This window comes from Clinocottus analis, unplaced genomic scaffold (genome assembly GCF_023055335.1).
Source record: "Clinocottus analis isolate CAN_PGR_092001 unplaced genomic scaffold, fCliAna1.0.p SCAF_17, whole genome shotgun sequence".
In the NCBI taxonomy this organism is placed as follows: domain Eukaryota; kingdom Metazoa; phylum Chordata; class Actinopteri; order Perciformes; family Cottidae; genus Clinocottus; species Clinocottus analis.
In genome coordinates, this window is record NW_027175898.1 from 6,726,303 (window position 1) to 6,749,727 (window position 23,425).

The following is a 23,425-nucleotide window of genomic DNA, read 5'->3' on the forward strand; positions in this document are numbered from 1 at the left end:
AAATTGGAGGCCATGCATATGCCATAATAAATGTCATATTATAGTAGGTCATTATTTAATTCAACAATTATAATATGACAGTATAGTATGTTGATAATAGTATAGCATGCCATAAAATGTCCACCAATAGTGTGTAATAAAAATGTCTCAGGAGTATATCATAAACAGTAAATCATTGTATACTGTGCAATGCAAATATCTTGAACATTTTATATACAAAAGTCATAAAATGTCATTCTATAAAATGCCATAAGAATTGTCATTAAAAAAAGTCATAATATTGTTTGTGCATAAACATGTAATAAAAAGTCAGAAGACGGAATACATTTTTCTTTTTTTAATTACATTTTATATTTCTGTACAAAAAGATAACATGTTATAGTTCTATGCAGTAAGTCAAGTTATAGTATGACATAAAATGTTATAGTACAGTGTGTAAAAAATGTAAAAAATTGCAGAATACGCCATAAAAAAGTTGTGGTATATATAGTATGTCATAAAACTTCTCATAGTATAGTATGTCATCAAAATGTCAAAGAAGAAATAATTTGTCACAAAAAAGTATGCCATAAAAATGTCATTTAAAGCTGTAGTATAGAACGCCATAAAATATGACACAATGTCAAGTTCTTTATTGCCATCTCCACAATATTCAGAAGCAGTGATTGGCAATAAAATGCTTTGATCGTAGGCTCCCTATCAATGCTAATAAGAAGAGGATAAAATATAGGGATGAAATATTTCAGATGAAAACTAAAATAAACCAAAGACCAACCAGACCAAATTGGCTCCTTCCTCACTTCAGCTGTCCTTGCACCCATCTTCGAAATCGTCCGCCATTTTCACCTAAACTACACAGCTTGGATGTTTCCTGCCTACATCATCACTGATGCTGTGATGCTTCCAGGACGACGAAATCTTTCTTCAGAAACAGACGGACAAAAGAATCAACACATGGAAAAGTACTCAGAATGACTTCTGTGGTCATTCCCGCTACAAGGTCTCGGACTCATGATGACACGCAGAATGACGAGGTGAAAGCAATACCGGGGACGCTGACGCGGTCGGTAAAAACCCTTCCAGGCATCCTGGTGCACAGTCGTTATGATGTGCACAATGTAACTATGACAAACACGGTTCAATACCAACCGGCACTTACAGCACTAACTCTCTCCCAGTGTTTCCTGTCTCTCGACCCAATGGAAGAAGAATATGCACAAATAAGTGAGTAAATAAGTATAACCTTAGTCTCGAGCCACATCTTCACAATCATGTTCACTCATTTATTGCACATACAGTATAGTTCAGTACTTGAAAAAGATTTATATTTTTTAATGAATACTTACGATAATACTTATGACAATAATGATCATAACATCACAGATTACATGAAGGCATTACATTACATCTTCATTTTTAAATCCCATTTATATCATTTTAAATACACAAAAAACAGCTTCTAATCCATAATGATGTTCATACAGTTTATTCAAAAAGCAGCACTTCATACTGACACCTATTTTGACACCACACCGTCATAGAAAACCTACTGCATAAACACTGCACTGCAGGTTTGATTGAATGTTGTCTTTGTAATGTCTCTCTCACATCGAGTGACACGGTGCAGGAACTCTAAGGGAGGAGTAATCCTCTTTAGATCATTTGCAAAGCAATTACGCATGCCTCCACTGCTATTAAATATAAAGATAACACCCTATGAGATAAGATGCTATTTGTACTACGTATCAAATATGGATAGCTGCCTAAGAACCCTGATATCAGGGAGATATTTTAAAATCCTTGTAAATGAAAATGATTTTTAAAAAAACACGACAGTAAAAAATTATAGAGACATATCTACTGTACTATCTATCATGAAATTGATTTAATGGTTTTAATGTCCTCAAACCTAAATCCTCAATTAATGGGCCTATAATTATGCATCACATCATAAATAATACACATTTTATACAGTGCAATCACTTACAATACATGGATTCATGGATAATATCAGGTTTGACATTCCACTGAACAAGGCAAATACATAAATACTTTTAGCTGCCAAGAAAACACGAGATAATGTTCAATAAATGGATCACTGCTAATGCAGGTTGGATTTCGCTGTGAGAAGGGTGTCCAGATCAAACCGCATCACTCCAAGTGACTTGAACTGCGGTGACTCGCAACATGCATTTATCAGCAGGAACCAGAGAGCCTGTTTTGCATTTTTGTGTGTGTTTTTTTTTTATCATCACTACACGCTACACAGCAAGCACAAACGCCACTGACAAGAAAGGAGCCACAAAAAAAGCAAATTCCCCCACTGACCTGTGACCCAGGGGGCTGAGGGGCTGGCCTGCATGCATACAGAGGAAGTTCAAACAGAGTTTATGACTGCATTATCGCTCCTCTTCCTCATCACCTCTCCACCCATCAGTGGACACTAGAAGCCACTACGCTGAAGCAGACAGACCCGGCATCACTCATTCACTCGCCTCCTAGGTGCCTTTGTCAGGTGATTGCTGGCGGAAAAAGGAAAACAGATCAATACATCTCCCATGGGCCTGACAGGTAATCTTTACCTGGGATGAAATATGAGTGGTACTAGCCTGCTGGATTCCTTAACTGTAACAGGGCAATTGACTGGCTGCACGGAAGCCATTCCCCCACTTCCTGGCCATTGGAAATACATTGTGGGGCATATAGTCTGGCCGAGATGTCATTATGGTGACTGCTAATTACCAGAGATGCCGGAGAGAGGTGTTTCCCCTCCTGCGACTAATGGAACTGTATCTGAACCGATGCGTTTTCCTTACCTGTCAATGCCTTGGCACCAAAACACACACTGACGGATAGGGAAACAGCGAGAAGCTCTCCTTAAAACACTACACAGTCAATTATTGTCAATGTGTCCAGGGGCATATGTCTCGAAGAAGCCACCAATGTATTTATCAAAGGCTTCTTTTTTTATTTTGTGAACTTATTCAGTCTGGACCATGTTTTCCTTCAGTAGGAAGAACCCGCGGTGCTGCTGGACTCCGTGGTGCAACAGCGGACCCAGCAGTGCTAGCCATGTGTGTGTGTGCGTGTGTGTGTGTGTGCGTGTGCGTGTGCGTGTGTGCGTGTGTGTGTGTGTGTGTGTGTATGTGTGTGTTGGGGGCGGCTGCCTCATTTTGACTGATTCCTGTGGCAGGATGTTGTGTGTGAGGCATCCATTTAGATGAGTGTGCACACACAGCATTTATAAATGTCATCCCTGGCCAACATGATCACATAAAGCCTTCTCAGATGGATTATTGCAGACGCATAACTCACGTTAATTGGCAAATCTCATTCTACTAAATGTGATTCTTCTCTTCAATAAGGCTTTAAAGTTTCTGAAATAGAAATGCATAATGTAACAGGTGATAATGCAGTTAATTTCACTGTTTTGTAATTATTATTTTTTTAAAAGTGCAAGCGTATGCCTTTCGGTGCATGGAAGATTTCAGATAAAGTTTTTGAAAATATGTTGAAAATGTCACTGCAAAATATGTTTTCAAGACGCTTTCCAGCAGAGATTTTGTATGAGTCTGTCTGCCTTTGTATTTAAAAGATTGTATTTGTCATCTATGTGGTTTAGGTCAAGCAAAATGCATTTTTCTGAACATATACTGCTTGTTTCCCAGATTGGCGAGAAGTGTTCTGTTTGATCTCACTGTATGCTGCCATTGATCTTTTAATGCATCAGATGCCAAGGGAGGCGGGGAAATGTATACCCCAAGGGTAGGAGAAAATACATTGTGTGACTCTCCTGTCCTGTCTCCAACAGCTCCTCCAACCCCTTTCTGCTGGCTCTCTGCACAGCCCCAAAAGCAACTAATCCACCACTGCTGAAAAACAGGCTGTTCAAACACATTTACAGCTGGCCTTGAACTTAAATACATTTGGGGAAATTTGAATATGGAAGGTAGGCTGAAGGGAACAGAGGCAGCCCTCCAAGGACCGCGACTACACTCCCTCTGTGTTGTGCTAATGAGCACCTTTGTACAAACTGTAGCTTTTCAAACCCATGCTAATAGGAGGCCTGTACTTTGTGTGGCTCTCTACCGGTGGTCGCCTTTCTGAACCCTGGAGCAGCATGTGGTGGCTTCACATTCTGATGCTCTCCCGTCTCCATGCGCTCGTGCTGCCTGCACAGCCATTGTTGGCTGCCGTAAAGTCAAGCGATCCAGCCTCACGATCCTCCCAGTATTCCCACTGACAAACGCTACGCTACTAGAGTGGACATAATTGTTGGATTGTGTGGTAGCAGGTGGCCTGGAGGCCGTGTGTGGAAACAGGAGGAGCCGTCCAGTCTCGAGTCAAACAAGGAGCCTCTTGAAGCTGCTTTGAGGAGATGGCAGAGGGCTTAACAAGGCTTGATTGCATTAACATTTGTCATGCTTATTTTACTACTGGAAAGACTGGATCTAGCAGTAACATGCTGATTTGAGGAGTAATTATGTGCTTTGTGGGGGTGGGGTTGGGGGCGGGGGGGAGGTTTGTCATAAAGTTTGTGCAGCGTTTTGGCCTTTTAGATTCTCTGGAACAATAGCTTTTCCTTTGTCACTTCGGTGGGCTTGTCCGGCCCTATTCAGGTTCTTCGTGGTCCCTCTGGAGAAAAGATAAACTCTGTGAACCTGCAGCACTTGGTCCCACAGCCTCTAGGGTTGAGGCGTTACTGGCTTCCTGTGGCTCTTCTCTCCGGTGATCCTTATGAAATGGGTTGCTAGCTGTAGAGAAATAGATATATTATGTACTTTTAACACCGCATTGAGAACAAACAGTGAAAGATACTCACATGAATCACATTTTCCTTGACTGTTTTTCAATGGAAAGCCTCTCAAATAAAAATGTAATTTAGTCCACCACTCATGGATCACTCGTTTGCGTTTTAGGTATATTAAAATACAACTTTGAAGCAATCCTCTTCAAATAGGTTAAATATTAATGAGGTTTTGGTCAAGTGAGCCAAATCCAATTTGGCCCCATATGACTTGTGGACATGGTTATTAAAAGGCCAATCTGTGCTGCTTCTATGGCTTAACTTCCCCCTTCAGTTATGCAGTGTAAGAAGCTGTATGTTTTTAACTTCATTCATCACACGTTCTCATCTCACTGAGCTTTCTTTTTAAAGATCCTCGTTCTCTTGATCTCGCTCACCTTTAAAGCATTTTCTCTCTGGGAGTGAAGGGAAATATCCGAAAGAGAAAAGAAGCCAATTTTTGCAGAAGACAGAGGGACTCTAAAACAATTGCGCTCCCTAACATGCTTGATAAATAAATCTTTTTTGAACGCCCCAAAAAAAGTTAGTGGCGGTCACACAAGACATTTGCGAGGCAGTCCCAGAGCAGAGGACAAGGGAACTAGAAGTGACATTGTGGCTCTGGGCTGTCTCAAAGGATTAGGCATTACAGCATTCACTGGCATGTGCTTTTGCTCCTTCCCATTATATCTGCTTGTGCCTCTTTCCAGATGACTTCTTCCCCAAACTGATCCGGCGGGCAAGATAATTGATTAATATTTCTTGAGGGAACGATGACTAACCGTTGCTGAGTTTCAACCCAAACACTCAGGTTAAACACAGTCAAAGGTTTGAATCAAATTTTCAGGGGTTTTCATATTTGACAGATACACAGAAATTGCTGGGAACATTTAGTTTGTGAATGTGTTAACATGCACGGGGCATATCAAATACACGACTCTGTCCTAGGTCAAGGTCACAGTCAGGATAAGCTGTTCATACACATTTTGACATTGTAATCAGATTTGTCTAAACATTTAAAACATCAAGGCTGTACTAATTTATTGGAAATGACAATACAAAACATTAACGTCAAGTCAATAGAGTCCTTTCTACTAAATGTATTATTTGTTTTGTATTACTAGAATGTTAATAATGATTAAAGCATAAATATAATTTACCAACAATTTACAGTACATGTATATGTACTTAGTTACTTTCCACCAGTGGTTACATGCAGGTTGAAGTTAAATAACATAAAGTATTCACTTACAACAACGCATTATGAGATACTCAGTATATTTTTAAACTAATGTGTACAATACAAGCTATTTGGAAATTGCTGAATATGAATAATCAACAGCTTAAATAAAAGATACTTTCATTTGTCCAGATTAGCGACACTTACGCTCAACTGGTTTTACATCAAGGTCGATAAAAACATTACAACGCAATGCTTTTCTGTCAATGGGAGAATTACAGTACATGCATTTATTGTGGGTGATAATGGGAGGTTGAATGGAACCATCTTACTATCTTAATAAGCTCTCATGTGATGCTCTCTGAAAACAATCATTACAGACCTTCCTGGAGCACTCCCCTTCCCCGTGTTTATTAATCAGCTAATTACACATTGACAGTAATGGACCTGCTGATTCCCACACTTAAACGAACAGGGCTGAATGGCTCTTTAATGATTAGCCTCTCTCTCTCTCTCTCTCTCTCTCTTTCTCTCTCTCTCTCTCTCCCTCCCTCTCCCTCTCTCTCTCTCTCTCTCTCTCTCTCTCTCTCTCTCTCTCTCTCTCTCTCTCCCTCTCCATCTCTCTCTCTCCCTCTCTATTCTTTCAGAAATCGAAAATTAGGACATTCAAATCAGACCTCCCGTTGAAAAGTTTTGCTCACAAGTGGCGCGTAAAGAAGCCGCTCAAAGACTGAGCTGTTAAAAACAAATGTGTCTCAGTAAACAAAAAGCAATTAGAGTGGTCACAACGGCAGGGGGCTCGTGGTTGCACTATGTCAACTTGTGTGGGTCTGAGTGTTAAGCTCAGCCTCCAGCAACAGCAGAAAAACACCGTGAAAGTTTGGCGAAGCAGCTCCGGCAGGTGCAGGTGGAGATGAAGGGGTTTTTTGAAGGACGCGAGCAGGGTGCGGAGTGGAGCCGGAGAGGGCGAAATAGTGCGGTGGGCTGCATTTCTGTCAGCAGAAGTGATGGCTGAGTGGTAGCGTTATTTGTCTTGTGCTGCCATACGGCCCTCGCACCAGCCTGGGCATTAATGAGAGGGGGCCGGACCGCCGGGCAGGAACACGACGGGCCTCAGACGCAGGTGATCTGTCACGCAGCCGTCTTGCTCGGGCAAGGAGACACGTGAAGACAGAGGGGAGAGGAGAGGCGGCAGGGCTGACCGAGGGGCCGGCCTCCACGCGGTAACCCACGCGTGGCACTTTTCAACATAGCGCAGTAACAGTCTGACGAGGTTAATCACACTAACTTCACACCCGGCATATTTACTCCAAACCCTTCCTGAAATTAAGCACACTGCACAAGTTCAAGTTTGGTTTTATTACCATCATCCCTTTATAGAGATAAAGATGAAGGGCATTATACAGTAGAAGACAGCAGGGGAGGAGTAAAATTGCAATAATTAATTAGTCTGTGTGTGGAACCAGCCAAGGCTATTAAAATGCTTCAGGATCTTTACATATACTGATTCATCTTTGCCTTACGAATGATTCTCCCAAAACTGCGGAGTGTGTAAAATGTATTAATTTCTATCCTTGATCATTGAGATTTTTCCATTATTCACTGCAGCGCAGAATACAGTATTTGTATAAATGCCAAAGACAAAACCCAAATAAACGACGCTGAAGTGGTAATTTCAATCTGTATTTTGAATGATAACGATAAACATATAACAGAAAACGTGCTTGCTTTGTTCGAGATCTGGTCAAGACTTCTTGGATTGAGTTGGATTCTTGGATTGATGGTGGTGAGAAAAGTAGAAAATGGCCAATTTACGGCTGAGAAATGGAGTGGTCATCTAATCCAAACAGATACCTGGCTTGATAAGTTGTTGTGTTTTTTTTCACAGCCAGCTTCAGCACTTCCACGGCAGTGCTAAAAGGGTAAAGAAAGAAGACAAAGCAACAGCTGGGTACCGCCTCAGTAATTCCCCATGGAGACCTGGAAGACACCTCCAGCCGCAGACCATTTTCACTCCTGATTACAGAGTTTCAAATCAACCACTAACACATACAACAATCCACTTCCTCTGGCTAACTCAAACAAAGACTCGACTGTCGTGTTCACTAAGAGCAACATGCGGTTCTTTCTCCTAAATGCAGTAAACAATCTTTCCATGCAAACAAGATGTTTACCAGAAAACCACTCCCCTCAACAAATCACGGAATCTGATTTTGTCTCTGAACACGTTTCTGTCAGAAAGGCAACAAACCAAAATTTGTACACAGCGAGTGTGAAAGCTTGTCAGAGTAAATGTACATCTCCTGGCGCTGGTGAGATTACTGAGGAGAGACATGGTGCAGCAGGCTGCCAAAGTAAAGATTTATACAGAGCGGTTGCAGCTGCAGAAACTGACATTGGACGACATGGGATGCATGATAAATCATGGTGGACAGGGGGCACTAGACTCAAGAAGCAGGAAAACACTCTGAGCGGGGCTGAGGGGGTCTGTGCCAATCAAAGACTCTCCTGCTATGCAATTTAGGCAACAGATCATCTTTTAGTTACTTTATCCAAAACACACACACGAAAATATCTAAAAGTATCTACTGAAAAAAACATTTGAAAATACGGTACTCGTTTGAATAATACAATGCAACAGTGATAACTGCCGCTTTGCACAAACTACACTAATAATGCAAAACAGTTTTGGGCTTGATAACTCATGTATTTCCCCTTCCTACAACAGACTGTGGGTATGTTAACTGTCGAGAAACTGAGGGATGCCCCTCGTTCCGCATGTTGAATATGAGGGCTCCTCAAGGGCCAGGGGTGAATCCTTTTTTACTTTTATGGGAAGTGGCTCAGCGCTGAGGAGGTGAAGGACAGAATTGCCCGCCATTCCATCACTCAGAGCAATAAATGGATGCAATCTGTATCCAAGTAAAGCATTGGCTGTTTTTAAATTCCACCTCTTTTATCCAAATGAATGATGGATCCTGGTACAGTGCGCTGTGCGACAATATTAATATACATCAGAGGCCTGCACCCCTCACTAAATCAGGGAACCACCAGCATTTGTTATTTAAATGACAAACGGCAGCTGCAGGAGTCGAGCACGGAGAGGGGACGCAGAAGAAAAAGGTGGACAAACCAATTCAGATTTCAATCCTGCAAAGACACAAGGCCCCGAGCCATGACTCTAATGAAAAAAGGCAGCTCCACTGGACCAAAAAGACACAAAGCCTGATGCTCAGTGCCAACTCCAATAGGATGAACTCCACATCACACTTCTCGCCTTCTTTTGCTTTAAGGAGGAAGCTCCAAACATAACACAGCTCCGAAGTTGAACTGTGCTCTTTCCTCTGCTGTCAAGCCACTAAATAGTTTGCATTCTCTAATTTGGGAGGAATTAAAGACATGTATTAACAAGACCAAGAGTCTACGGCCATGAACGCTAACATCAACACGCTAACATGCTCAATGATGAGTCTGCCACGCCGATTCAAGATTCAAAACAGGTTTACCATGGTCACCATTGTTGGGACTTCACTATGTGGTTGAAACAAAGAAAGAGGCCTGGAAGTCATTTTGAACGATTGTAAAAAATTGCGTCAACACCCCAAAAGCTGTCAAAACCTTCCCTGAGTGTGAGATTTGGTATAAACCACAACACTGGTGTCTCATTGGACAAGAACCACAGGAACCCCAGGAAGTCCCTGTGACGGCCATGACGTCACCAAGGCTATATAGACCTGCGCATACCTTCACTCAAAAAGCAAGTCTGAAAACTGCCACACGGAGGATTAGCGTGCCGTTCAACCCGCTGATACAGAGAGGGTCGGTTCCCGGCCCGAGGCAGGAGAGTTTACGGCAAACAATTCTGACCGCCGAGTCCCGTTCAGTGCTGGTTAACAAAATTGTTGTGTTTGTTGCTGTAGTAATTGTGTTGCGTTTCGATCAGCCACCGTGAGTCACTTTGGTAAACTGTACTTTAATAGTTAGAACCACGTGGTGTGTACGCGCGGCCTCCTATGCGTGTCTTATTGCCCCATTAAATGAATGCCGCCATTGTTAAGTCTCGCATGAAGTAACCACACACGCACGCACACGCAGGCACACACACACACACACACACACACACACACACACACACACACAGACGTAATCTAGTTTGGTTGTTGGTCAAACCCAAAGTTAAAAAAAGAGTTTTAAAAAAATAAATAAAATATACACAACAAAACTGATAGGTGTTTATTATTTGAATAAATGTATTTAGACTGATGCACATCTATTCACATGCTAAAGTGGGGCGGTGGAAGCTTGATGTAGAAACTTTGTGTGAAGGCTGATACCTGATGTTGTGACGGACACAGCCTCCGTTGTCCTCCTCCTCCTGGTGTCACTCCGGGACGGATAAGTACAGGAGACATTAGTCTGCCTGGGGGGACACAGTCAGAGAGCAAACGTTACTCACAATTTGATGATGCAGCTCCAGCCCACAACACACACAAACATGTAGAAATCTAATACATTTCACGAAAGTCAATAAAAGCCGGCAAGGCATTTTTGCAAACACAGCAGCTTACATTTAGACTCAGTACGGTGCATATTTTTGCCACATCCTAATTTTTCTTCATTAATACATATTTTCACTGGAGAGAATATTCGATGAGGAGAGGTGGTGGGTGCATGTGGCTGAGTCATTGCAGAGTTCACATAAACAAATTACACCTGCTCTCTGGCTCCTGTGTCATACGTCAGGAGCCCTGAAATAGGAAAAGCCCCCCCCCCACCCCTCCACAAGCTTAATAGCCCTGACTTCAGCGATGTAAAGTTAAGGTCAAGGTCCGTTCCATCACTCTGGGAGGATGTGGGGGGTGCAGTGTGTATATTTGTGCCTGGGAGGAGGGGGACAGATTGAGTGAAAGAGAGAGAAGAGAGTTAGTGCTACAATAAGATGTGACTCGTCCATTCTGTTTGTTATATAAAACTAGACGGCATCACAGAGGATTTAATGAACAATATGGTGTGCTGTTTGAAAAAAAGCCAATATGCATGACTGACGGATTGCTAAACAACAGAGGTTCAAACAAAAGAGAGCTCCTTGTTAAACAGCGCGGCTCATCTTGGACTGCAGGCTGCATGAAGCCCACAACCCTAACATGCTACAATAAGGGCCCGTCAGGGCAGCCTTTTAACAGGCAGCATGTTCCATGACCTCAACACCCATAAATCACGTGGCGGGTGTGTAGTGGCGGGGTGTCGAGAGCTGTGCGCCGCATGCTTTGAGCGAAGTCTCTATGTTGTATAATCAATAGATATAAAAATAAATGGCCTGACCGTTATTCTCTCCCTGCTACCACTCTCTAATAAAATCCCAGTAATGCATATTTCATTTACTTTTATACTTATTGATTACCTGTACTCCAGTTAGTAAATCACGCGTCTATCGATCCCTCAATCGTACCTCTGTCGGACAGCACATAACCAGCCATTTGCGCCCCTGATAAAGAGCTCAGGCATTGAACTCCCCACAGTAAATCTTTGCAAACTAACTTTTTAATTCCAAAATCGATCCCCGTTTAACAACGTCGCATTATTTCACGAGGCTCGCCTGCGGTATTAAAAGTAATACCCTGATGCATTTGGTCTTAATGTGTGGAGGTCCATCCCTCCGTCTCTTCCCTCATTACACGAGGCCGAGGCACTCGAGGGCCCCTGCAGCCTGGAGGGAGGCGAGGGCCCTCCCCTGCTGCTGAGAGCCGAGAGGCACAGCCGCTCAGGGGCCGCCAGGAGCCCACTGAGACACTCAGCACAATGCTAATCAAACATGAGAATACCATCAGCTGGCTCATTAACCAAGGCAAAACACCACCATTCATCTCCGAGCAGAACCCAGAGGCTTTAATAAGCATGTTACATGGCTCTGTGTAAAACTGAGAAAAGTGGTAAAAAAAAATGCAGAACACTGTTTTTTATTACTTAACATCTGTTACTTCATCAGTTTAAACAGTGTGACAGATGCTAGCCAGTTGTTTTGTCCCTAAATATACAAAAACTGTGATGAGAAAACAAAGATTGACTTAGAGGCAATGAGCAATGAAAAAACAAGTATGAAATGAAGACGGCAAACAACAACTCAATTCCATCAAAGACACAAGGACACTGAGGAAAAAGTCTCCATGATAGATTTGTTCAGGTCATATGAGACACTTTTAAATGCAGTGCAGCCCCTTAGGGTACAGAATAACACAGCACTGACACAGGGTCAATTGTAATTTTGGCGCCCACATCCAAAAGCAAATATATCAATTAAAAATAATAAATCAAAAGAGGAGTGAGGAGCTGCAGTTACAAAATGGCCATCTATTTTCATTAGGGAACACGGCGCTTCAGGTGTGAGCAGGATCTCAAGATTAATAGAGGTATTCAAATGAATCAGAAAGGATTAGGGTCTCCAGGGAACATAATCAATAGCTCCAAATCAATAATCAATAGGCCACTCACACCAATATACTAACCGCTGACACCGAGATCTCACAATTAAAATGAAAACTGGGAAGGGAGTGGCGTAAGACTATGATTTATCTCACAGCACAAGTGTCATTTAGAAATAAATAAGTCAATAGATAAAAGCTGCGGCTGCCTGGATCAGGTGGGAGGCAGTTATGCATTTTAACGTGGCTGCCGGCCCCGAGAATTACAGCCAAATCCCACAAAGCATTGCAGCTACTCACGCGCCGATACGAGGATAAACAACATGCAACCTTATACCGCCTTTATCACTTAACATCAAATCTCTGATTGTCGCCGTCAACTCGCTGCAAACAGGAGATGACAGCTTTTATTAATACAGTATCATTTCAACCTGGCCGCAGTACAAGATTAATGCTTACTCTCTGCCCACAGAGAAAACACTTTTCTCTCAAGGGTGTTTGGAAACAAAGAAAAGTCAGATGTATGGGGGAGCTCAGCGGTAGAAATCGATCATTCCCATAAGATGCTCGAAATAAATGAAAATATAGTGAAGTGAGATCAGGACGGGACTATTTCAAGTTTGTTAAGAGCAGGCATGAGCAATTATTGCATTACTCATTGTCATGCAAAACAATAACTGTAACTGATGCTGTGTTTGCATGTGAATGTGTGCTTTGGAGGAAGTTAAAGGAGTTAAATGGGTGCCATGTGTGCAAAGCTGGGCCGTAAGGACAGAGCAACCATCTCACTGGAGAGTGGATTTGAGCAGCTTGGGGAGATGGATTCAGCTCCTGCCGTCCAACGGGACACATCAGAAGCCCCTCTCGTCAATCCCCCCTCTCTCCCTCATTCATTTGGGAGTATGATTTATACTTTTTGAAGTGAAGGGTCTTGAATCCCACTATAAAGGAATTAAGAGGTCTCCCCTGAGTCCGCCATTCAAATGAGAGCATGGCAGGGATATGAGGGCTTTTTAATAGAGAGAAATTAGTATTCACAATGCCTCAAACTGAAATCTGAAGGAACCTTTCAGGTGGAGAAGAAAGGGCCAGTTTAGAAAAGAAAGCCCTAAGAAGTCGGGGGCTTTTCATAGCAGTCGTGTTTTTGCCCCTCATCAAGGAGTGCTGGAGCGCTCTGTGAAATAACCCAAGAGAGAGGGAGGAAGAAGAGTGTGTGTGTGAAACAAAATTAAGAATGCACCATAAATAGGCAGAGTGGAAACAATACAAGGAGGAGTCCCACAGACTCGAGGCCGAGGGGCTAAGCGGCTCCTCACTCGTCCCCCATGCAGATCCAACAGATCCGGGGATGACTGGGAGCGATGTGATGCTTTGACAAAGATCTTTTGGATAAACCTTTATTTTTTTATTTTTTTTGTGCAACTCCCAGAAATGCAGGATTTGAATCTGCATTACAACTTTGTCAACACAAACTATTTGGGAACGCCGACCTTGAAAACTATTGAATTAAGGTCTTGCTGCACCCAGCTGTCGCTGTCTATTGTCCCTTCAGCTCAGACTTCAGGCCGAATCAACTCTGATCTTCTGCTTGAGGTCCTGGAGACCAGGTTCCTCGCACACTAGTAACGTTACTATAGAAAGGCGTACGGTGGAGTTCATTCTCTGAGGGACCTTTTGGCAAACAAAAGGAAAGTATATTCATGCATGTTAAGCATGATGTATTACCTTATTTAGTGCAACACTAATGCTTTATTATAATTTCTGTATTTTGCTAACTTCATGAAATTTGCATGGCCAGTTTATAGCAAAGATAACGGTTACCAATTCAATACTTTTCTGCAAATTGGGTCAAAAGAAAAGAAAAAAGTACATTTGAAGATAGAAAATAGATGACTTTGTAAATATTGTTATTATTCAGAATACAGCATTTTAAAGCCAATGATGACACAACGGATACGATGGATATGCACACAGACATTGAAATAGGTGTGTTGTATTGTATACTAAGACAAAGAATATGCATCAGATATAATTCTCCAAGTGTATTTGCAATATGAAACATGCCTTGAATTCACTAATGTATGCAGAAAATCTGGGCTAACAATCAACTCCTGTAAAGTCACAGTCTCTCAGGTATCATCTTAACAAAGATTAGTCTAGTTAACAGCGACCTATGCGCCGTAACTGATTTATTTAAACGAAATAACCACAGACTTGTCCATCAATATATTGAGCTTTGATCGAAAACACATGTCTCCAATAGGCCCTTGAAAGGATGCGATATTTAACACATCAACTACCTGTTTCTGCAGATTGAGGTGGAACGTCTGAGATGGGAGCTCTCTGACACCATGTCAATAGGACACACTGGTAATGGGCACAAAGGGCTCAACTGGAAATTGAAAGTATCAATAACATTTAGATTTTTTGCATTTTCACTTTAAAGTCTGAACAAACTGGGGTCAAAAAGATAAAGCTTGATCTGCAACATACCTGGCTTCGGTCTCTTTTTCCAACAGAAGGCAGCCAGAAGCTAAAAGGAGATAATGTAAGTAAAATCATGATGGAGACCAATGGGACTAATGCCACCAAAGTTCTGTAACAATTTGAAAGAGTCTCAAACAGGATATCTTACTCTCTCTGGTAAGGATCTTGGGAGAATTGTCTCAGTCTCTCTACAAACACTGGCATGCCTCTGCCCTGTGAAACACAAGATACACAGTCAGAAACAACGATTTTAAGAACGGTATAACTGTGTTCTACAAAAAAAAAGGAAGATCCTTTAACCTTGCTGGGAAGCCGCCTCCTTTCCTTCCTTATGCAGCAGGCAGCAGAGCCGGGCACTCGTTTAAGAGGTGGATGATACCGATACCCTGCAACAGCAAAACGTACATTTAGCTTCCTGGGTTGCAAAATGGAATGAAAATAAATTAATGTTGGTAAGAGTTTGTGTCTAAAGCAGAACATAGTCGTCCACTACCTCTCTGAGAGGGCCGTGCTGGTTGTAGGAACGTAGGCGGGGGCCGGTTATCGTCGAGGGGAAGCTGGTTGCCGGCCACGCCCTTCCCGACTCCACAGTCCCCCTCGAAGAACCAGTCACTCTGCTCGTCATCGCCTGTACACATGGGATAGGGGAGACGTTGCATTAAGCAGCCTGCTGCATATTTCTAGCATATCTGCTGAATGCAATGCCGAAGTCAAAAGCACCACCGCCGTAGAGTTGTGTTGTCCCCCCCCCCAAAAAAAGAAGTAGCAGTGTTGCACGTGCACTTTGATCCAGAGTAGGGTTTGAGGATAATCAAAAAATAAAGTTGCCATATGTTTGGTGGTCCCACAAACTCCAGTGCAGCTCGAGCTGACACGTGGGCGCCTCTTTTAAGGGTTTAATTACACACCAACCAGACATCAGCAGTCTCGTCCCCAGACGGCAGGCTCTTCTCAGGCCTGTCAGTCAGCAAAGAGCACGCAGGAACCATGCCTCTCACAGTCAAGGTGTAGTGACAACTGTTAAATCAGAGGCCGCCTGGCCCCACCACGGCTAATGAGATTAGCAAAGGCTTCAGCGCTCATTAACACGACATGACAACGTCTTATTAGAGTCGCCTGGGTGCCCAGCAACCAGCCCATTGTATGGAAACCTCCCTCTCCAGCACCAGCATTCCCTCAGAGAGGAGCAGGTCACTGTTCACATCTCACGACTCACCAGCACTTCTTCTGTGAGCTCCAAATACACTAAATCAAATCCAGGTTTTTTTTACTTTCTGGACTGAACCACAAGAAGCGAATGAAGCCGTTTTATAGATCTCAAGGTATGTTAACAGTATTGACGTGTAATACCTTGTCTTCCCTCATCGTTGGTGAACAGACCAGGGTCACTGCTGCATGTGCTGCTGGTTTCCCTGCAAAGAAAAGAAGAAAAAACATCACATGTGAATGATCGCCACTGACCTGTTTGCTTGATATCAATGACATTTGAGGATGAAGAACTCTGCTTTGAATTGTCCACCTAAAACCTGACGGGTCATTTGGGTCAGACTATACAATAGCATCTGAAAAGTGAACAACGTCAATCGAATATCTGCATGCCCCTGTAATGTCAATATTATACATGTAGCATTCAATAATAAAAATAATGGAGAAGTCCGGAGCTGGAGGTCGACATAAATGGAAATGACACAAAAAGACGGACTATGCAGTGTTCTCCCTCGTTGCGATAGCAAACACAAAGGCAGGAGGAGAGGCTCTGATCGAAGCCACTGAGTGACATGCACAATCTAATTGAATATCCTCCGCTGTCAGCTCCAATCTAATCTGGCCTGCGTTGTGGAGGATGACAGGAGAGCGAAACACATTCCCCTGCCCGCCCCTCCCTCTGGGTGTGCCCCACGCACAGAGCGACCCACAGACGTGCAGCTTCCACACAACAACTGGCCAACATCTGCTGTGTGGGCTGCCACCGCTTACTGCCTCGACTGCTCCGCCGCTGCTCCTCTCCGCGCCCCCAGGGCAGCCCCTGTTACAATGCCGCCACACCCTTTGAGCCCCCTCTGCTGCCCCAGACCACCCTGGGTTCCTCTGCCTTTCTCACACCTCAGCCACCTTGAACTGAGACCTCCAGACGCTCCAAGGTCACGCAAAGGGGGCTGGGGGAGGGGTGGCGGTGACACAGATGGAGGGACGAAAAAGGATTTCCTCTCTCTGACAACGCTGACTTGTAACAGGTGAAAGTGTGAAGCACACATCTTCAATAACTACATAAGTCTATTTAAATATTATTATTTTTTCTGAATAGCAGTCAACCTTAAGGACAAGTGAGATCATTGCACTGGGTGACAATGGGATCCTTCATTAGTAGGTTTGAGTCATTCAAAAGACGCCAATAAACCTAGTATTTACTAAAAAAGCCAGCTGTTTTGGGATGTCATATTTACAGTTTAACCTTAGCCAGCTGACATTATTTAGAAAAAAAATCTTTTTTTTGACATTTGAAGACCATAAGAAAGATATACCAGCTATAACTTTTAAATTAAATTTGTGAAATGATGCTCTTGATTGCTTTGCATTTTGCTTCTTGTTTTTCATCGCTGACCTTGCATATAGGAGAAAGCTGGAGGGTCAGATATGCGGTGATACGCTGCTTTGCCATATTGCAGAGGCCTCTAAGTGACGGCAGGATCTGAAAAACGTCCGTCAAGCCTGCGTTTCTTCCTGGCCAGATGGTCCTGCATCATCTCCCCTCACATCCACAAGAAGCAGATGTGAGAGGGAGCAGGCCTCTGGAGGATGTCTGGCCCAGTCAAGCAGTCCTGGACCGTCCCTCCAGCCCGTCCCAGCCCTTCAGCCCTCTCTCCAGACTGATTCCCGAGGCCCCGGCTCAGCTGTACCGCACCTCTGGACACATTGGCTGGCATCTGGAGCTCACTACACTCCAAGTAGAGGACACGGCCACAAGCCCAACAAAAACAACAACTTAGACTGTTGTGCTTCATTCTACAACCTTTCTTACAAATTAGGAACCAGTCACGGTTAACTATTTCCAGCAGCGTGGCAACTTCTTCCACTTTTTAAGTAAAACAAATGCTTCTTTTGGAGGGATTTTGTTCAAAGTTTGAAAAGAATCACAGGTATAAACAATTAATTAGAGACACCCATTAAGTATTTATCTGTATTAAAGGTGTAATGTGATGTCGCTTGGAGCAGCACAGGGCCAATGTGAGACCGTTTCCATTAAGTACCGCCTAATTAATGCCATGAATAATTGAGACCCCCATTTTTCTTAGGACCAAAAGAAACACATCTTCTTTCATCCGCAGTGACCTTTGCCAAGAAAAGTTGACAAACATTTTGTGCAAACTTGGTCTTTGGCTCACACACAAAATAGGACTCCTTCCAGTCATAAGATATTCTACTTTGGATTAGGTGCTATAAAAACTAATAAGACTTAATTACGTAAAATGCCATATGTCCATGGCGAAACAAAGGCAAGGGCAAAAACAAAAACTGCACTCCAGTGTTTTAGTGCTGAACTTAAGTCCCCACGTGGCCCTTTTGTCTCTATACAAGCCAAAGAGGTGAAGCAAAACACAGTATCCAGATGAGCACTAATCATTAGTATATAATCCTCAGCTCCTGGGAGAGACGGACCAGTTTGCACAGAGATTACAGGCTAGCTGCCATTTATTGAGCCTGGGCTCATTCTGCAGGGGAATAAAGAAGAGGCAGAGACAGAGGGGGGCAAAGCGCTGATAACAATGGATCTGTGGGCTCTTCAAACAAGCCGCCCCAACCCAAATCCATGCCCTCTTCCATGGGTGTCTGATTATAAGGTTATCCCACCATCCCCGAGCTGCAGTAATTGGATTAGTCTCAGAGATTTGAGAAAATTAACTTCGGCAAATGCTGCACTGCTTCCCCAAAAAAAATTCCTCACAGAGTTTTCAAAATATAAATTACAGCACGAATAAGCCGAGTGTGAGAAAGGCACGCGCAATGGCTTTGTTTTTTCTGCTCGTCGCAGTAGCAGCTCACAGCTGGAGACGGAGGCTGAGCCCAGGACAGCGTCTACACACAGGTGAGGCCTGCTTGCTGGGCCAGCCTGCATGCCAGGTGGCCTCACTGCCAGCAGGCTGGGCCAGGTCTAATCAAGGATGTGGAGCCCAACTGGAGCTGCCAACATCTGCTCCCCTTGAACTTGGGTGGCTGAAGGCAAAGCTGGGCTCTGTATGCACATAAGAGGAGTGACCTTGAGGAGAGGCATGTTTTAAAAGACCAGACACTCCATATGAAAAAGGTTAATAGAATGAATGAGGACGAAAGGGATCCGACTGCTTCAGAAGACATTTCAACAATGGCGTCTGTGTCTGACATTAAATGAACTGTATGTTTACTCTCCAGGTAGAAATATTGCTGTTATACTACCGTCAACTCCTCATCGCTGCTGCCATTTGTTTGTATCCTTTGCCTCCGCTGCAGTTTATCCATTAGATTGTCGAGCCCTCAGTACCGTGTGGCAGTCTACTGAGCAGCAATCAAGAGCGTTGGCGTGTTGTAAGTGAGAAATGATTGACAGCGTGCCATGGTGTTCCCATTTATTTCTTCTCCGGAGCTGTTTTCTGTCAGAACGGCTATTGATTTTTCCATAAAGTATGAAAACAAGTACCGTTTAGGGGCTAGGGAGGTCAGCACAAATTAAACGAGATGATGTAAAACCTTCTGTCTTTCCCATTACCGGTTACCTCAAATGTCTTCTTCTTACATGTTGTATATGATCAACACATAATGCGATGATCACAATGCACTGTGCATGAGCAGACGTTGAGCACGGGAGATCTGAGGATTAAAGGACTGCGGTACTGAATGTGATATAAGCACGGACCTGAACTACACTGCCCAACTTTTCTATTAATCAGTAGATTGTGTGTGTGAACCAGATGAGGAATTAAGTGCCAGATCGTTAATTATACATTCTGAAAAAATATATATTTACAGTATGATCACCCTGAAAGGTGAACAGTTGAAACTGTATGATGTTTTGGTCTGCTGCTTTTGAGAAAATAGAAAACATTTGAAGACTGTAACATTAGCTCAAGGAAATTAAAGTTTCCTAATCAATGATTAATATAAAAATCTGGCGAAAAATCATCAGATTAACACAGAAACAGCTCTTTATAACATAAAGCACTGGGACAAGTAGACCGCCTAATTTGGAATCAAAACGTCACAATTGGCATTTTTGTTTGCACAGAATATTGTTTGCTCGGTGTTTTAATATAATGCCCCTCTCTGCTGCCAGTTACAGCAGCATTTAGTTTTGCTAAATAAAATGCACACACGAGGGTGCACTCTGGGACACGGGGACAGGCCAAGCTTTAATTACCCAGCACAAGAAAGGAATTCATTTCAAAACAAATCAATACCACACAAAGTCACTTATTTATTTGTGACAATATTTCTCGAAAGAAAATAATGAGCTGGCAGATGCCCGGAGGCATAACTATCAAAGATCCTTCCCTGGTGATCATTTCAGCTAAAAGAGATGAAGATGAAGGGACTCCATCATTCATTTTTAATGTCAACTCAATACTTTAAAGTGGAGTGGTATGATTGTGATACTTTTTTTTTTTTGGTTTAGTTGAGGACACGCTGAATATTGACAAGTGGCTCGATGAAGACAGGCAGTATAGATCATCTTAAATGTCGCCTTGTTTAATTGCTCCTGTCTGATAGTAGTTATGCCCATGACTTTTATGTTATGGGTTTAACTGCCGTGGTAACTTTTCATTTAAAGGGTAAAAAGGGCTTTTAGAGTTCTGAGCTCCTTTTCCAGTATGGTTTTAATCCTGACTTTTTAAACAATGACAGGGTTAACATTTGGCTCGTTGCAATGCTATAAATTAAATGTCGTTTTTTTTAATTGCAACTTTTTCCTACAAATAATGACCCTCAACTTTTTTCTTAAACTTAATCTCTTAATATAAGCTGTATCTTTTCCTATAAGGTCTAAGTGTGTAACAACGTCGTCATGAATGAAGAGTTTAACACGAGCATACAAAACAAGAGGAAGAAAATACAGATATATTCCTGGAATCGAACATTACCCCTCAGACATGTTCTCGTCAGCGGCATCTCTGTGTTCCTTGGCCATCTTTCTCTTCCAGCACTCCTTTCCCATCAGCCTGGCTCCTTCTGTCTGTCTGTCTGCTCCTACGCAACCGCCAGACCTCTTCTTGGATCCTGGCAGATGCTGCATCCTGGACGGCCTGTGTCTCCGTTTCCCATCGACACCAGAAACCTTTAACTTCTGCTGCAACCTCACTGTGATGTCTGAGGTCATGCGCTTCACCTTCCTCCGCCTCCTGAGGTGCCGGCCCGTGTTATTCTCGGTGAAGGAGTCGGACTCTGGCCAGGAGGGCTGCCTAGTCCTGACCGGGCCTCTCATGACGGAGCGCCATCGGTTGGTTGAAGCCATGTCGTCAGAGTCACTGCAGTTGGCCACAGAGGCGGCGATGGCAGAGGAAGAGTTCTCCCTGTATCCTTTAGTCTCGTCCAAACTGGACTCGGAGGCCTCAATCCAGCAGCGCCTGTGCTCCAGCGGATAGAAGGAAGATTCACGATAGCGCTTGCGGACTCTGCGACGGCGGATCGGCCGGCGTTGGTGCAGTGGACTCAGGACCATTTCCTCCCACAGCTCTCCCAGCTGGTTTTGCTCTGAGGTCTGCTCCAGAGCAGACACCAAGTCCTGCACCAGCTCATCCATCATGGTGCTGGAAACCAAATACCCAACATACAACAGGTCAGGACAAATAGAGAAGTCTGACATACAACAACCGTGACAAACTAACAAAGGTGAATGTGACGCCAATGCAGCACAGATGATCAATATTCTATCACAAAGAAAAAAAATACATGGTCAATAATTACATCTTTATGAACAATAAGTCACAGCAGATCATTTCACTTCTTAAGATGTGTTTTGTGGCAGTGTTTCCTGGGACCATGATCAGATGGGAAACTAGTAAAACTCCAGGCCCAGAGAAATACATTTAGAAACCTAATAGTGACATCACAGACCCTGCGACCTTCATTATTAATGATTTCATGTGCAGGTGGACAATATAGTGAAAGGAGAACGTCCATGGGAAGTATTTGATTAGTATTTTTTCTTTCATGTGATGAAATATCTTGTTGTTTTTTTTCTCCAGGTATTTGATTTTTTGGATTAGCCAAAAACTAATTTTCACGCCAGGTTAATCCCACCATTACGTGTTAATGAGTTTCAAGTACATGCAATGTATCACATTGTTACCAATATTGCAACACATAGCCACTTGTATCCGTGACTGAAAGCTGTCTGTAACTGTGGGTATTGCCAACGGCAATGTGTTGTCTTTGTTCTTCCACAGTGGTCTTCCCTCCAGACAGTTGCTGACGACGGATCTGGCATGGCACATCCAACAAGGAGCTCCTTATCGAGCTCCAATCTGACCACTGACAAATGTCCTGCTATAATCTCCATGTGTGGTTGTGCTCAACTAACGATGGACCAAGCAATGCCACGGGAACAGCGTTTCAAGGCTAATTCCATCGACGAGCCTGGCAGTATAACACCATGGAGGATCACTCTCAGGCTCCCTTTGTTTGACTGCAACGGCGTTCACGTGAAAGCTCGTCCGCGCGTCCGCCGCGGCGACAACAACACGGCGTCTTCACAGCGCGCTTGTACGACACCAGCGCAGCGAGACAATAGCAGCAGATGCAGGCTGGGCTGCTGTATGCTCCGTGCAGACTGTGTTACATAACAACGTCTGCCATGTGAGCTCAGCACAAGGACAACAGCCTAAACAGACACACGATCGGCGACGCACACCGGTACACGGCGTTGGGCATCGAGTCACAATGCGACTCTCAGCAGCGACCGCGATGTCTCGGAATATTAGGAAGAGCCCACTGTGTGTTTAGCACTCACCAGTCGCAGCTTGTCTTGTTTTGTTTTCTGCACAGCTGGGACAGCAGACGCACTTCCGCCCTGCTGTCCAGCCAATCAGGTGTCTCCGCCTCGCTGTGACTCTTCTGCAAAACAGACCGTCACACCGCCGCTGTTACGCAGATAAGGACCCACAAGTCCGCCTGCTGCGCTGCGGATAACACGACGTACCGGCGTCACACTTGTGTAACAAGCGGATAAGTTACTGATGTAAACTGGTTTCAAATCCTCTGTATTGCTGCATTTTCCCTGCAATGTGTCTGTGATGCCCAACAGGAAACGTGTTGGTCCGTCATTGTAGTGTATTGTTACTTTATTCGCTGTGATGGGAAAGAAACATGCACGTGCAAATGTTATAACCAGGATGCAGTAAGATTGAGCCCCCCAATTAACCACGAAAAGAAAGTCTATAATATATATATATGTATATATATATATATATATATATATATATATATATATATATATATATATATATATATATATATATATATATATATATATATATATATATATATAACTCAGAGAAGTAATTATTATTTCAAAAGAAAGTTTCA

The 23,425-nt window shown here is 43.3% G+C and overlaps 1 protein-coding gene across 1 annotated transcript; it reads right to left on the reverse strand.

Moving 5' to 3' along the window:
• Nucleotides 1-444: 444 nt before the first annotated feature.
• On the reverse strand, nucleotides 445-22,899 carry LOC137788145 (G patch domain-containing protein 2-like). The gene is made up of 10 exons (XM_068580983.1): nucleotides 22,851-22,899; nucleotides 20,983-21,648; nucleotides 16,223-16,284; nucleotides 15,366-15,500; nucleotides 15,173-15,258; nucleotides 15,021-15,085; nucleotides 14,879-14,918; nucleotides 14,686-14,777; nucleotides 10,301-10,386; nucleotides 445-4,754 (listed from the first exon to the last, which is right to left on the reverse strand). Exons 2-10 carry the CDS (start codon nucleotides 21,642-21,644, stop codon nucleotides 4,612-4,614), a joined length of 1,371 nt encoding a protein of 456 aa, XP_068437084.1. The 5' UTR covers nucleotides 21,645-21,648; nucleotides 22,851-22,899; the 3' UTR covers nucleotides 445-4,611.
• Nucleotides 22,900-23,425: the final 526 nt, after the last annotated feature.